Consider the following 15,908-nt stretch of genomic DNA (forward strand, 5'->3'; position numbering starts at 1 on the left):
TCAGCAGCTTGGTGAAGGGAGTGGACATCCAGCTGACGGTAGGCACCTTGGCCAGTATCTTGGGTATATCGGCGGTGGGACACCGATACTACAGTCCCCCCAGGGGTAGGCCTCAGGGACCGTTCATGAGCCTGGAGACACCGGACTTCATCTACGAGACCATCTGCGGCAGTAGCAGTCGCTCGGAGTCCGAGACATCCTTCTACCCTGAGGTTCGTCTATTCGCCCGGTTGATCCAGTTCAACCTGCTTCCCAGAGGAGGTCATCGGAACCAGGTGGGTTTCATGGCGGCTTTCATTGCCTTTTGCATCTTCACGGCCACAGAGGGAGGCGGCGAGCACTTGTGCCTCCCCTACATTATTCTTAGAACGATGGAGCACCACACATCCCACCCAGAGGATGGAGGATTCCCTTACGGCATGATCCTCACTAGGACCTTCGAGTTCTTCGGGGTGGATCTGAGCGGTGAGGAGGGGAAGACTCCGGCTGATAGGTTCGACCGGAGAAACCTCCTGAAGATGGGTCTCCAGACCCTCATGGATTCACCTCCTAGATCAGGAGCTCAGAGAGGTAGGGGTAGGAGGGCTGCCCCGATGGAGGATGTCCCCATGGAGGAGGAGTCCAGTGAGGAGGATGAGGACTACGTTCCTCAGGACGAGGAGGAGGATCTGATGGGTGGCAGCATCCCTGAGGAGGCACCTCAGGAGTCGAGAGGTCCTGGTCCTAGTTCTTCTAGAGCTACACCCCCACCACCTGGGAGTGGTGCTTACGACTTTGAGGGCATGACGTCCTCCATGCGGGCCTTGCAGGATGGCCAGGTTCAGATACTGAGGCGGCTGGACGAGATTGTCTCCAGGGAGGAACGCCTTATGGAGAGGCAGACCACCTTGGAGGATTCCTTCCTTAGGCTGGGTCAGGACTTGGACACCAGGGCCAACGCTATCTCAGCAGATTTTGGCCGGCTACGGAGGGAGGTACGGCTGGTGAACGCGAGGTTCGATTATTACGATCACCGCTTCGACGTCAACTCCAGGCCTCTGGCGAACGTGGTGATCATCGACGACGATGACGACGACCAGTGAGGGCTTGGCTCGCCCACACTAGCTGTTTACCCGTTTTCTCCTTTTTTGTAGACATTGTATATTTATTTATTCTCATTCCTTGTATATGTATTGTAACTGGTTTCATTTATGGAATAAAATATCTTTGGATAGTGGATTTTTGTGGTGATTTCATATGTGGAGTGCTTGTGTGATTTTGTTGTGGTGTATTGTGCCATCTGTGATCTTTGTTATATTTATTATCTGTTGTTTATCAGGTATTTGTGTAAAATTTTTGGAAATCCCATTTTACGCCGTTATGCTGCCGAAATTTCGTCGAAATAGTACTCTATAGGTTACATCACCAACCTAATCCCCTTTTATCTATACTCACGCATGCTATGAATGCAATATATAATGCAATCACTTTTTATGCTTTCTTTCTTTAGCTTTTAATCTTTAAAGCTTTTATATTAGCCCAACCCCATTTTCCTATAATAGAGTCTACGGGATTCTAATGGTATGCTGTGAGTGGAGCAGAGCATCACGCTCTGATACCACCGTTTGTCACACCCCGTTCACACTGAACCGGAGCGGTGACCGAGTTAACACCGGTTAACCCAAACCTGCCAGGATCATCAGATACTGTATTCCACCACAGCATACGCACACTAACATAAGTTCATCAGATCAGCGGAAGACTAAGTTTTACCTGTGAATAAATCCCATATACTTGATACCCGAATTGTGATACAATAATTATATACATTTGGGCCCGAAGGCATGATATATACACAAAAAGAATATGATTCAAACACCAAGTATATACAGGAAATCATCAAAAACTATCAGAGTACACAGCTCGGCTCGGTTTCAAGGCTGGAGCTCAGCTCCGCATCAGGGGTTGTGCCCAGCTCGGCATCATATAGAAGAGCTCAGCTCGGCCTCAGAAGTGGAGCTCAGCACGGCCTCAGAACTGCTGTCCCGCAGCACAGCTCTCGCACGAGCAGTCTACGCCGTGCTCAAACTCCTCAGGGGTCCACCAGTCCTCTTCAGGAAACTCGACTGTGGGACCCACCCAATGCTCCTCAGATGTATGACCTGCAAAATCATCTAAAAAGGGGTGCACACGTGGGATGAGCTCACTAGCTCAGTAAGTAGAAAGATGGACCACACACAGCAGTCCACACATCACAACACATCATATGCACTACATGCCATGCTATACATTTTAAATCACATCCACCTAAGCAACATTACTAAGTCTTTGGTTTTAGTGCTACTACAACCACAGTGCGCGTATACTCCGGGTACGAGCCGCGAACTCCCTCCCGCGATACGCCCATAGGGCTGTCGGAGAAGGCCCACCGTGAGTACTCGGAAAAGTAAAGACAATGCCATCCACCGGCTCTCAACAGAAATGTAAATGACTGAAAATAAAGGTGCTGACTCCAGCAATTTAAAAGCAGTACGATTGGCCCTCTTGAATGTACCACCGGGGTTGCCGACTGTCCTACATGACTCGTCGGGCGTAATGCCTAACCGCCATAGTGTCCGACAACCACGACCCCTGCTTCCCCCCAAATGGCAACCCAACACCTTAACCCCTGTTGGGAAGGGTCGTAGCACGGGATGGTGAGAATCCTAATACCGCATGCTCCTATATGACAATAGTACGACTGCATAGTGCCTCCGTGTCCCATTCCACGGGCCACCAATGCATTCGTTTCCAAGCCGACTACGGCATCTAGTCTATCAATGCATTATGCACCATGATGTCCACATTCAACATATAAACATCTCATTCAATTGGCATTTGAAAAGTAAACATAGCACATATGCACATCAATGTGTGGAATGACTAATCTATATAGCATATTCATGATGACATGACTAGATTAGATATAATTAAATGAATGCCAAACAAATGCCTTGAAACAAGGCCAAACGTCCTCTCTCCACTTACCTGTGCGTACAAGGATTCCCGTTCGGTACGGGTGAGATCCGGAGCGAATCGGGTAGGATTTGGTGAACCTAACATAATTGAGCGGGGTTAGTACTTCACCATTTTAGAATCAAAATTAATGAAATCCGATGTCAAAATCGTGTTTAGAACGTCAAAAGAAGGTCACACGTCCGATTTGGGTTCGATCGGACATAAGGATCACCTTCGGGGCCACACGGGTGGGTCAGACAGGTGGGCTGTCTACCCACCGGTTTTACCCACCGGTTTGGGACCGCCGGGTAGGGGCCTGCCGGATGTACCTACCGGTTGGGCCAGGGACCCATTGCTAGGACCGGCGGGTTGGTACCCGCCCAACCCGCCGGTTGTACCTGCCGGTGGTACCCGCCGGTTGGGCCTGAAGGCCCCCTGCCTTCTCAGGTGGGTAACCACAGGCGGGTAGGTACCTGCCGGTTGTACCCACCGGTCTTGGCGGAAATGACACTGTCTCTTCCCCATTTTCTCCATCCTTTGGGAAATCAAATGGGGCTTTCCCCCACTCATTCTTCACACCTTCGAGGTCCTATAGGATGGTTCTAACCTAGATCTAGGTTAGATTCAAGTGAGGGAAACCATCTTACCTTCTTTGCTCAAGAATGACCTCAAACCCTTCAAATCACTTCAAACTTACAATGCTTCTTCTACCTTGTCAATATCTCTTCAAATCCTTCAAGATCAACACATAAATCATCTATTAAACCTTAGATTCATCATTTCAAAGGGTATTTACAAGGTCTCAAGAAACCATACTCGAATCAAGGGTTTAAAGCTTGGGTATGGTGAATGTTCACAAAACCCAACTTTTCTTACCTCTAACTGTAGATCTAGAGTTGAAGATCACTCTCCCGGCACCGGAATGAGAAGATCAAGCTTCGGCTCCACTGAAATCCTTCCTTTCTTCCTCTTCCTTCTCTTCCTTTCTTCTTCCCTTTCTTTGCTCTCTCCTCTTTACTTTTCTCACCAACGTACGAGGGTAATAAATGGAAAGAAAAGGAAATCATAAAGCCTTATATACTATTCCTAATTAAGTAAATAGTGCTCTTGGATGGGTCACTCAGGTGGGTGCACCCACCTGTCCTACCCACCTGAGAGCCAAGACTTGGGATTTTGACCGAGTTCAGACCTCGGCGCGAACCCCACCCCAAGCATATGATGTAGCATACGTATATACCTTAAAATACGGATATAATGCCTGTTTTATCCGTACATAGCCTTATGGTAGGTGCACGTACACGGTTTGGGCACTCCCGTCTCTTCTGGCACTGGCTCGGACTTGTCGGGCCAACTGGTGTTTAGGGTCACCCGTGCCATCATAGCCCATAAGGAACCCGCTCTAATTTCCTCTGGCTCGGTTCCTGCATGGTTAAACCGGTTCAACCGCGAAATCAGACCGGGTTAAGAAGCGGGGTATTACATCCATGGTCCCCTATCAATGGTGGATGTAGAGGTTGGTGATATAACCCCGCAATAAAGCCAATAGGACGTTGTCAGGTTTTTATTATCGACGGTCTACACCACTTCCTAATGGATAAGATATGGACACAGATAGTGAAGGGGCACTACGATAGTGGGCCATCTCTCATGATACTGTGATTCATTCCGATTTGATAGGAATGCACATGAATTGAGTGTGTGTCAGCCGATAGAATATGGACATGACACTCAAGTGACTAATAATATTGGAAGCCTTGGAGGTGGACAACATAGTCCACCTAATCACAGTATTTGTAATTATTCCCGTTACCCGTTAGAGTAATATGCATGTGCAAGGATTGGTTTGTTCTAATTCACTTTCACGATACGAGGGAATCTTGATTGTGAGAAAATCATTGTTTATGTTTCGCCCACTGGAATTCAGTGATTTTATTTAATGTTCATGTATTTGATTATATCTTTTACATTTGTAGATCTTTGTGTGATGGCAACCTCAATCAACTCTACCCTGTTGACCCTAATCAATGTCTACAAACTGAAAGGACCCAATTATGTTGACTAGCATCAGAGTATCATGTTACTCCTAACAGCAGAATGTCTATCTATAGTTCTTGAGGAGGAGGCTCCCGAAAAACCTACTGGTGATGACTATGATAAGCAGGATGCCTATGAGTACTTCCACTCGAGGGATTCTAAGGCCATGTTGTACATTTTTGGATCAGTTGACAAATCGATCACTGACTCTATGAAAGGCATAATCTCTGCCAAGGGTATGGTGGATAAGCTCAAAGAGATTTTCAGTCAGACTGACGTGCATGAGCATCATGAGCTCGTTGGTCTTATCCATAATGCCAAGATGATGGCAGGGACTCCGGTAATCAATCATGTGATGAAGATTCAAAATCTATTCAGAAACTGAAATCCCTGGATATTTCCTTCACTCTTAAATATAAGAGGAATGTGATTCTGAACTCTCTCCCCTCAAGCTATAGCTTGTTTATCTGCAATTTCAACATAAACAAACTAGATGTTGAATTGACTGAGCTAGGCAATATATTGCAAGAGGCGGAGAAAGCTCAAAAGAAAGAAAAGGATGAGGTCAATGCTACAGAAGTCAAGTCTTCAACTTCTAAAAACAAATGGAAGAAGAAGAAGGACAACAAGAGTAAGACTCTTAGGGGCAAGGGTGGGAAGATACAGAAGAAGAAAGAAGAACCTAAGGGTACATCCTTCTTTTGTAAGAAAGAGGGCCACTGGAAGAGGAACTGTCGTGTATACCTGGCTACTTTGAAGAAGTCAGACGAAACTCCTAAAGAAGGTAATTTTACTACTCTTGTCATTTATAAGTCAAGCTTGTCTATTGAACAATCCAACTCATGATTGGTGGATATTGGATCCACTGTCCACATCTGCAATATGTTGCAGGTGTTCAAGACGACAAGAAGACTTGACAGGAATGAAGTGCGGCTAAGGATGGGCACTGGACCTGAAGCTATGGCAATGGCTGTTGGAGACTTTAGTTTAGAATTTGATTCTAGTACTATATTATTAAAGGATTGTTATCATATTCCTTCTTTTAAAAGGAACATTATCTCTATATCTAAGTTAGTAAAAGACAATTTTGCTTTTTTCCTTTACTACTATTCTCACAATTCGTTGGAATAATAAATTTATTATTTCTGGATATATGCAAAATGGTTTGTATTTTCTTGATTCCCTTGAAAAAACGAATGAGGTTTCAAATATTGATTTGAAACGTAAAAGAGCTTTAGTGAGTTCTACATACCTATGGCATCTCAGGTTAGGTCATGTTAACTTGGAAAGAATTAATAGGTTAGTTAAGGATGGACTACTAGAAAGTCTAAAGGTCGAACCTTATCCAACTTGTGAATCATGCCTACAAGGTAAGATGACCAAAAAGCCCTTTAGCAATAAAGGCAAGAGAGCCAATGGTTTATTAGAACTTGTACACTCTAATGTGTGTGGACCCATGAACATTCAGGCGAGATATGGTTTTGAATACTTTGTTATGTTTACTGACGATTATTTTAGATATGACTACATCTACTCAATGCGTAAAAAGTCTTAAACCATTGAAAAGTTCAAAGAGTTTCAGGCAAAAGTCCAAAGACAATTAGATAAACGCATTAAGTCCATTTGATCAGATCGAGGAGGAGAATACTTGTCAGATGAGTTTAAAGGATATCTCATCTCACTTTTGAAGGGATTGTCTCACAATTGACAAATCCCGGTACAACAAAATGGTGTATGAGTTGCCTTTATCTTTCTGGGGTTTTACTCTAGAAACTGCGATTTATATTCTGAATAGGGTCCCATCTAAATCTGTACCTAAAACCCCATTTGAGTTGTGGTATGGGCGTAAACCTAACTTAAATCATTTTAGGGTTTGGGATTATCCTACGCATGTACGTAAACAACAAACAGATAAGTTGGAACCTCACACTTCTAGATGTTATTTCTTGGGATACCCTAAGGGCACGATTGGTTACTACTTCTATGACCCCACTGACCAAAAGGTCGTCATAAGTAAACATGTTACTTTCATTGAGGAAGACTTTAGCTCCAAAAGAACTGAACCTGTGGTTATAGAAGAAGAGTCTTCTATGCATGTGCCCTGTGCACCTACAGTTGAACCAGTTAACATAAACCCTATATTTACTAGCACTCAAGAGCCTCGACGTAGTGGGAGCTCTATCAGACCACCTGAACGTTTCACTCTTCTTATTGAAGAAGATAAGACTGTGGAAGAATTCCATATGATTTTCACTAAAATGGATGATGATCTGTACACTTATTCAGAGGCACTCAAAGATATTGATGCGAATAAGTGGCTAAAAGCTATGCGCTCTGAAATCGATTCAATGCACTCAAACCAAGTCTGAACGCTTGTAGATCCACCACAAGTCGTCGATCCCATTAGATGTAAGTGGATCTTCAAGAGGAAGAGAGACGCAGATGGGAGTGTTGAAAGATTCAAAGCAAAACTGGTAGTTAAAGGTTATACCTAGCAAGAGGGTATGGATTATGAAGAAACTTTTTCTCCAGTGGCGATGATGAAATCAATTAGGATTTTGTTAGTAGTCGCAACACACTTTAATTATGAAATTTGGCAGATGGATGTGCAAACTGCATTTCTTAATGGATTTCTTGATGAAGAAATCTACATGCATCAGCCAGAGGGGTTCACATCAAATGTTGATGAGAACAAATTGTGTAAATTACAGAGATCCATTTATGGTCTCAAACAAGAAGTTGGAACATCCGTTTTGATCAAATAGTCAAAACGTTTGGCTTTGAACAAAACATGGATGAACCCTGTGTTTACAAGAAAATCAGTGGGAGTGCAGTTTGTTTCCTATTATTGTATGTAGATGACATACTACTCATAGGGAATGATGTGAGTATGCTTTCAATGGTGAAGAAGTGGTAGTCCACTACATTTTTCATGAAAGACTTAGGCAAAGCCAATTACATCCGTGGGATTAAGCTTATAATGGATCACAAGAGAAAGATGTTAGGATTGTTACAAGCCACATATATAAACAAAGTCTTGGCCAGATTTAATATGGAGAACTCCAAGAGAGGAAATGTTCATTTTCGACATGGAATAAGCCTCTCTAAATCCCAATGCCCTCAATCTCGAAAGGATATTGAGGTGATGAAGAGAATTCCCTATGCTTCGGTAGTGGAAAATCTCATGCACACTATGTTGTGCACCAGGCCAGACATTTGCTATTGTGTTGGGATTGTGAGCCAGTATCAGTCCAACCCTGGACGTGAGCATTGGACTGCTGTATCCCCAAGTATTTAAGAAATACTAAGGATCACTTCTTGGTTTATGGGTCAGATTAGTTATCAGTTATGGGGTACACAGATTCCGATTTTCAGACTGACAAAGATGATAGAAAATTCATATCAGAGATGATTTTCATGATTGGTGGTGGAGGTGTTATTTGGAGGAGTGCAAAACACAAGTCTACAGCTGATTCTACCACTGAGGCTGAACACATAGCAGCCAGTGAAGCAGCCAAAGAAGCAGTTTGGTTGATGAAATTCTTGAGTGATCTCGAAGTTGTCCCCGAGCTTGTTAAGGATCCCATTCTATTGTATTGTGCCAATAAGGGGGCAATAGATCAAGCAAAGGAGCTTAGGGCTTATCAGAGGAATAAGCATGTGCAGCGGAAATATCACCTGATAAGGGTGATCATTGGCCAAGGTGATGTAGTTTTCATGAAGGTTGACTCAACAGACAATATGTCAAATCCCATGACCAAAGGCTTGGCACCTAATGTGTTTTTGAAACATGTGGAATCTAGGGGTGTAAAGCATATTGGAGATTGATTTTGATGTACAAGTGGGAGATTGTTGGATATGTATGTCCATCAAACCCGGTTTATTAATAAGATTGTTTAATTTCATTTATGTATGTTATTTATTTATTGGGCTTGTAAGTTGTTCCATGGGTTTTCACCCAAAATTGTTCTCGGCTAGGGATAGGACCAGACATCCTGCTCACATGGTCGTTACATTATATGTCACCAGGGATGTGATTCTGGTACATAAATGTAAGTACACATATGTGTGTGTATAGAAAAGAATCTGGTAAGAATCTCGCATGTATTACTACCAGTTGTGTGAGGATGAGATTCGTACCCGTCACTTGACTTTTGACCTGAGAGATCCTATTTATTGCAGTGTTGTATCATGTGTTTTGATAAACCAATGGTTGACGTCTAACGGACTATATATTGGTATGCTGAACACGTGGTCCCACATTGTTAATGAAAGAGATTATCAACATGGGAACCACTATCCTTAATTGGGGAATATCGAGGACAGAAAATGTCTGTACTTGATCGGATAGAAATATAGTACTAGTGTCGTTTTTGTAAATTGTTTACAAAATCATTTTTAATATAAAAAAATAATAATATTTTATTCATTAAATTTTATTTGAAATGTTTTTTTAGCTTCCGATCATGTTCACAGAATCTCTGAAACAGACATGTACAATGATTTGGGATTAGGCAGTATAAAATTACATGCCTTATAGCTCATTACAGGATATTGGAAAAGTGGAAGGTCTTATGTACAAATTAAAGAGTTATTATTGCATGGCAAGATTTGGGAATATTAAATGGTTAATTATCCTTTTATTTTTGATAGTGGATAAAATATAATTTGATTATATTTTTCACCCATAATAAGAAAGATAACAATTCCTTTTAGATTCTACCTCTTCCCACTTTAGAATCAAAGTAGCTGTTCAATTTGAAAATGTTTGAGATTTAAAATGTAACCGTAAGCGTACGGATCAATGTAGCTAACGGGTTAAACTTAAGGAGAGCAACCACTTTATTTTAGGCTTCTTCTAGTAATGTGAAAGTGTACAAATTTATTATGGTGATCTAATTCTAACTACAGACCTAACACAAGTGTATCTAAAAGCGACCTAACCATTTACATCTAGGAATTTAAATACTCAAACCACGCAATTAAAAAGCAAATAAATGAAAATAAAAGTGCTAAAATGAAAAGTTCTGAAAAATAAATAAATAAAATGAAAAGGGAAAAATGGTAGAGAGAGGCACACTCTACTTAGCCCGAGGGATGCACCATAAACAACATGAGCTTCCCTACTTGACCAGAGAGTACTCTTACTACTTGGCTTTAGGGGAAGGGCTGAAAAGTAAATAATCAAAATAAAAGGATGGTTCCATAGTTAGAGAGGGGTAAAGCCAACACATGCATCTAGCTAAGGACCTTGGGGGAAAGGGAAAGCATCAAAGTAAAAATAAAATTTAAATCCTACTTTAAGAATGAAGGGATAGCAAGAAGAGGGAATGAGAGGGGGTGAGAAGACTACTGAAGGAGTCTACTTACTTGAACTTCAATCCTTGAACTGAAAACTTGATCGATTTGAGATACTACCAGTACTTAAAACCAGATCTGGGATAAACCAAATCTGAAATTTCTAGTATTGAAAAAAACAAATCTGAACAAAAAAATTGAACTTGAAAGACATGCTCCATAGCTTGTTCTTGTCACCTAGAACTAAGCCTAGAACTAGAACTTGAAAATTACAAATTCAATTGCTTAAACAATAAAAATAAGAGATTGGATAAAAAACAAAAGTGCTTGCATTAATTGAATAAAAAGAACTTATAAAAGTGTTTAAAGCGAAAACCTAGAACTAGAGCTAGAGAAAGAGAAAAGTAGAGAAAAAAGAGAAAGAGCAACTAAAAAAACCCTAAGAAGAGAAGTATAGAGGAAGAGAGGGGCCACCCTATAGGGTTTTGTGGACTCCCTTTTATAGGAAATAGGAGAGAGAAGAGGACGTCCAAGGGTGGATCCCCTTGGACGATTTTGTGGTGAGGTGGAGGAGATAGAAGAGAGAGAATCGTAGGAAGTAGGGAATCTCCAACGATTTTGTTTCTTTTTTTGTTCTTTTATTTTTTATTTTTTTTCTCTCTCTTATTCAAACGTGGGAAGCCCCTTAGACGATTTTTATTTTATTTTTTTCCTATTTTTTCTCATTTTTTTCTATTTTTTTCTCTTTTATTTCCTTATTTCTCTCTCCTCTTGCATAAGAAACCCTTTGGCCGACCTCCTTTGAGTGATGAGTAGGAGAGAGAAAATACTTTAAAAAAAATCTCAACAAAAAAAATAGCAACCAAGAGGTTCAAACTTGAGACCTCCTAATAAGCAATGGATTTTGCACACCACAACTCACCAACTATGCTAGGTAGCTGTTCTTACAAAAAACGAATCTTCAATCACTTAAGGGTGTGGTCCATCAATCCTTGATGGAATTTAGAATATTCTTTTGTATCCCTGGGACAATTGCAAACGGTCTGGTTCTGCATCTCGGTTCAGTTCTAATCCATTATTCTTTTTCTGGCCCGAAAAGAATAATCACTTGTACGGCTGACCAAACGAATGTATATTTTTAATTGAACATGTCCATCTTGCTCAGAATTTTATCATCTTCGTAACCATGAAAAGAAACAAGACATCTTTATGTGTAAAATTGGAGATATAGCTCCCGATAGTCCTTAAGGCATTGAAAATATAAAACTTGCAAAAAGAGAGTAAAACCCAAGGTAACTCCATTCTAAATATGTAAAATGCATGTTTTTCTACCCTAGATTTCACACATGAATGTTCTCATCAAAATCCCCCCACACTTAGACTTTACTAGTCCTCGAGGAAAACAGGAAGAGAAAGAATAAAAGCAGAAACCTAACTCACTTTCGTAGGAATCACGGGTGCACTTAGCATGTGCAACAAGCCTTTATACCCCTAGGTCACCCCTAGTGGACGAGTTGTGTCTCGTGGGTGTTTGCAGTGAATATACACCCAAAATTCAGAAAAAAATATGAAAATCCCAACCTTGGCTAAAGGTAAGGGCCATACCGATCCGAAGCAAAAATAATTTCTCTTACACTTGATCTAGGGACCCCCACACTTGAATTTTTATTACCCCATATCAATTTCAGGCACAAACATATTTCTTTAGTTTGGAACTCACATTGTCTCTTCCAAAACATCCTTATCTTAAGGCAAGACCACTTGTGAAGTAATAGAGAAACTAGGACTAAGGCGTTAGAATGTTTTTGACCAAACATGTTACCAAGGCATTGATGAAATTTACACATTTTTTTCTCTTTTTTTTTCGCTTAATAAAATTTATTCTACTCCACTACGTTTGGCCTGAATAACATGGTGGAGCAAACACTAGACACCCAAATTACTATGTAACTTCACTTTTTTGCATATGCCCACATAGACAGTGATGCTAGAGTTCTTTTAGAAGTTTCCTCCCTAGGAATTTCAATCAAGACACCACGCTTTTTGAGGCGCAATGCCCTGTCTAGTTCTACGGAAATCAACTCTTACTTTTCATTTATGCCACTTCCACACTTCATTTAAAATTGTGTATTTGTCAATACATGCTAAATTAAAAAGAAGGTCTCAACTCCAAATCAAGAGTACAAAGAACCCACAGACTTACATATGGTCCAACACCGTAAGACAGGGGTTTCTTATTTTTTAAAAGAGAGTCCCATCTCAAGACACAGGCTTGTTTTTTTTTTTCTTAACAGGGTTTTTATGTGTTCAAGATGGGTACCTTAATAAAAAATTCTTACATTCATATATCAAGCAACCGAATGGTATGATCATTAACCAAAAGCCAAAGTAGGATTTCATCCTTAACAAGCTCAAAAACAAAAAGAAAAACAAACAAAATAAAGTGAAAAAAGCAAAAACTGGTTTCCTTCCCCCACACTTAAGTTATGGAATGTCCTTAATGCATAGAAAGAATTAAAAACAAAGACAATGCAAGGGGCTCATACCTAATGAAAAATTAGTCATCAATGTAAAGAGGTTTATGGAGATCCATGACCTCTTCTAGAGCAGAAGATGGCAACTCAATGAAGGGCTTCAACTTATGGAAGATTCCAAATTTCTTTATGAGGGCCTCAAATGATCTATTGCAAAAATCCTTGCCCCTGTCAAAAATGTAATAAATGATCCCAGTATCCATCCACTTTAGAATTTCTGTTTGAATGGCTTCCTTCATCATTGGGTTAGCTCTCCTCTAGGGTTCCGTTGAAGGTTTGGACCCCTCAATAAGGTGAATATGATGTTGCACAATAGAAGAGCTTATACCCTTCATATCAGCCATGGTCCAACCTAGGGCTTCCTTATTGTCTTTTAACACTTTAAGTAATTCCTCTTCCTGGTTAGAAGTCAAATTTGGAGAAATTATTACTGAAAGAGTTTGGTCAGGCCTTAGGAAAGTATACCTCAAATTAGATGGTAACTCTTTAAGATCTAGCTTAGTGGGCTCAACTATGGAAGGTTTGGGAATAGACTTGGAAAGGGATTCTAAGGGCTCTATAGGTGGTTTCAAACTCCAAACCTCAGACATAATTCCGTCATCAAAACCACCTATTTGTTCCATACACTATTGAAATTCATAATCAAAATCACTATCAAAATATGTCTCAATGGAATCTGGAATTTCCTCGAGCATACGAACATCCTTCTCATAGGGATTTGGTTGCTTATCCAACATAAAGACATTAAAATCCACAGAAGTGTTGCCAAAATAAGTTTTATACTACCATTTCTATAATTAATTATGGCATTGCTGGTTATAAGGAACGGTCTATCAAGAATAATTGGGATCTGGTCCCGAATGTTGGCAGCTGGTTGGGTGTCTAAAACAATGAAATCAACAAGGAACAAAAATTTCTCAACTTTAAGTAAGACATCCTCAACCATCCCTTTAGGAATCTTAACAGATCTATCTGCTAACTGAAGAGTAGTTTCAATGGCTTTCAATTCTTCCAATCCTAGTTGCTTATACACATGGTAAGGCAAAAGATTCACATTTGTGCCAAGGTCAAATAACGCACACTCAATGTAGGTGTTTCCTATGACATAAGCTATGATAGGGCTCTCTGGATCCTTATACTTGGCTACTATAGGCTAAGTAATTATGAAACTAATGTTACCTGCCATGAACACCTTTTTGGCATACTAGTGATATGTTTGTTAGTACCCAAATCTTTCAGGATCTTTGTATAGGCAAGGATCTGGGATATTACATCCAAAAGAGGGATGTTCACTTCTACCTTCTTGAAGATTTCTAAAATTTTTTCCATGGAAGCATTATTCTTTTTGGTTACCAAGCGATTAGGGAATAGGACATGAGGAACATAAGGAATGTTAGGAATTTGCTCTTTTTGAAGAATCATTTTTGGTTTCCTCAACCAAAGGTAGAAGTGAACATCCCTCTTTTGGATGCAGTATTCTTTTTTGTTACCAAGCGATTAGGGAATAGGATAGGAGGAACATAAGGACTGTTAGGAATTTGCTCTTTTTAGAAGAATCATTTTTGATTTTTTCAACCAAATTATCTTTAGTTTCAGAAGAATCTTTAGGTTCATTAGACGAACCTAGAATAATAAGCACACTTGTGTCCTTAATAGAAGGAGAGTTAACATGAGTAATAGATGGGGAAGATTTAGGAACACTCTGTTGGTACTCTCTACCACTCCTAAGGGCATAAACAACATTTTATTGGTTGGAGGGCCCTTGTTGTGGACACTTTTGAATGAAATTCAACTATTTTGGAACTGGTTAACGATTTATATTCACATTCCTGGGATTTGGTTCAGGTTGACCAGGCATCTTTCCTTTTTTCCTTTTATACAAAATATTAGCAAGTTGGGAGATTTGCTTCTCTATGTTATGTTGGCTTGTTATGAAAGTACTCATGAGAAGTCCCATGCTTTTTTCTAAAGAAAAAAGTCTAGCCAAATCACAACCTTCTCTCATGAATCTAGGAGATTGATTTACAAGAGTGGTAGAATAGCAGATTGAGTGGGGATCCTAAAATTGTTCTGCTAATTGGGGGGCATTTTCCTTTGATTGGCTTGTTGGGGAACAAACTGCCCTTGACTCAAGGGCTGAAAATTAGGACCTACTTGATTATTGGCTTGATTCTAAAAGAAGTTAGGATGATTCCTCCATCCTAGATTACAGGTCTGACTATAAGGGTTGTTTTGGGACATGGTATTCACATTTTCAGGACCTATATTCAAACCATTCACACGAGAAGTATTAGGGCACTGCTCCATCACATGTGTGGGAGATTGGCACCAACTACACATAGGCACAGAATAATTTATTTGGTTCAGTTGGGCAGGTCCTTTAACTACTATGGCTTCGAGTCTCTTGATAAGACTCACAAGTTGAGCCTCTTTGGTCACAACACCTTCTATAAGGTAACCCTTATTTGTCCTCTCAATTTCTTGAGTAAACTCCCATTCTCTAGTTTTCTCAGCCAATTCAAGCAAAAAGTTTCAAGCGTCGTCTTCATCTGTAAAAGATGTAAAACCTTTAAGGCATATAGACTCTAATAATTGCTTGGTCTGATAATCAATATCCTCATAAATGATTTGACAAAGTTGCCATGTATCAATTCCATGGTGAGGGTATTCCTGAAGGAGGTCCTTAAATCTCTCCATAAATTTGGAGAACGATTACTAGGTTTCTTTCTAAATTGAAGAATGTCACTGCTGAGTTTATTAGTTTTATGCAAAGGAAGGAATTTTTTCAGGAAGACTAGAGTAAACCCATCCCATGTGGCAATGAAATTGGTAGGTAGACCATAGAGCCATTTCTTAGCTTGGTCCTTGAGTGCAAAAGTCATGAACCTTAATTTTATAACATCATCAGTCAACTGTTGGACCTTAATTAGAACACAAATCTCCTCAAATTCCCTAAGGAATAGGTATGCATCCTCAGAGGACAGCCCATGGAAATGGGGCAACATAGTGATCTACTAAGATTTGAGCTCAAAATTATTGCCCTGGGTTTGTGGCAGAACTATGCAG

At 40.4% G+C, this 15,908-nt stretch overlaps 1 protein-coding gene and 1 non-coding gene across 2 annotated transcripts; both read left to right on the plus strand.

Annotated features, from left to right (window-relative positions):
• Positions 1 to 5,050: 5,050 nt before the first annotated feature.
• On the plus strand, positions 5,051 to 5,927 carry LOC122064776. Its single transcript, XM_042628532.1, has 3 exons — positions 5,051 to 5,350; positions 5,431 to 5,794; positions 5,902 to 5,927. Exons 1-3 carry the CDS (start codon positions 5,051 to 5,053, stop codon positions 5,925 to 5,927), a joined length of 690 nt encoding a protein of 229 aa, XP_042484466.1.
• A 9,565-nt stretch (positions 5,928 to 15,492) lies between these two features.
• On the plus strand, positions 15,493 to 15,598 carry LOC122064779. Its single transcript, XR_006135818.1, has one exon. It is a non-coding gene; the product is annotated as a small nucleolar RNA R71 (small nucleolar RNA).
• The last annotated feature ends 310 nt before the right edge of the window (positions 15,599 to 15,908 follow it).

Source organism: Macadamia integrifolia, unplaced genomic scaffold (genome assembly GCF_013358625.1).
Source record: "Macadamia integrifolia cultivar HAES 741 unplaced genomic scaffold, SCU_Mint_v3 scaffold1755, whole genome shotgun sequence".
NCBI lineage: Eukaryota > Viridiplantae > Streptophyta > Magnoliopsida > Proteales > Proteaceae > Macadamia > Macadamia integrifolia.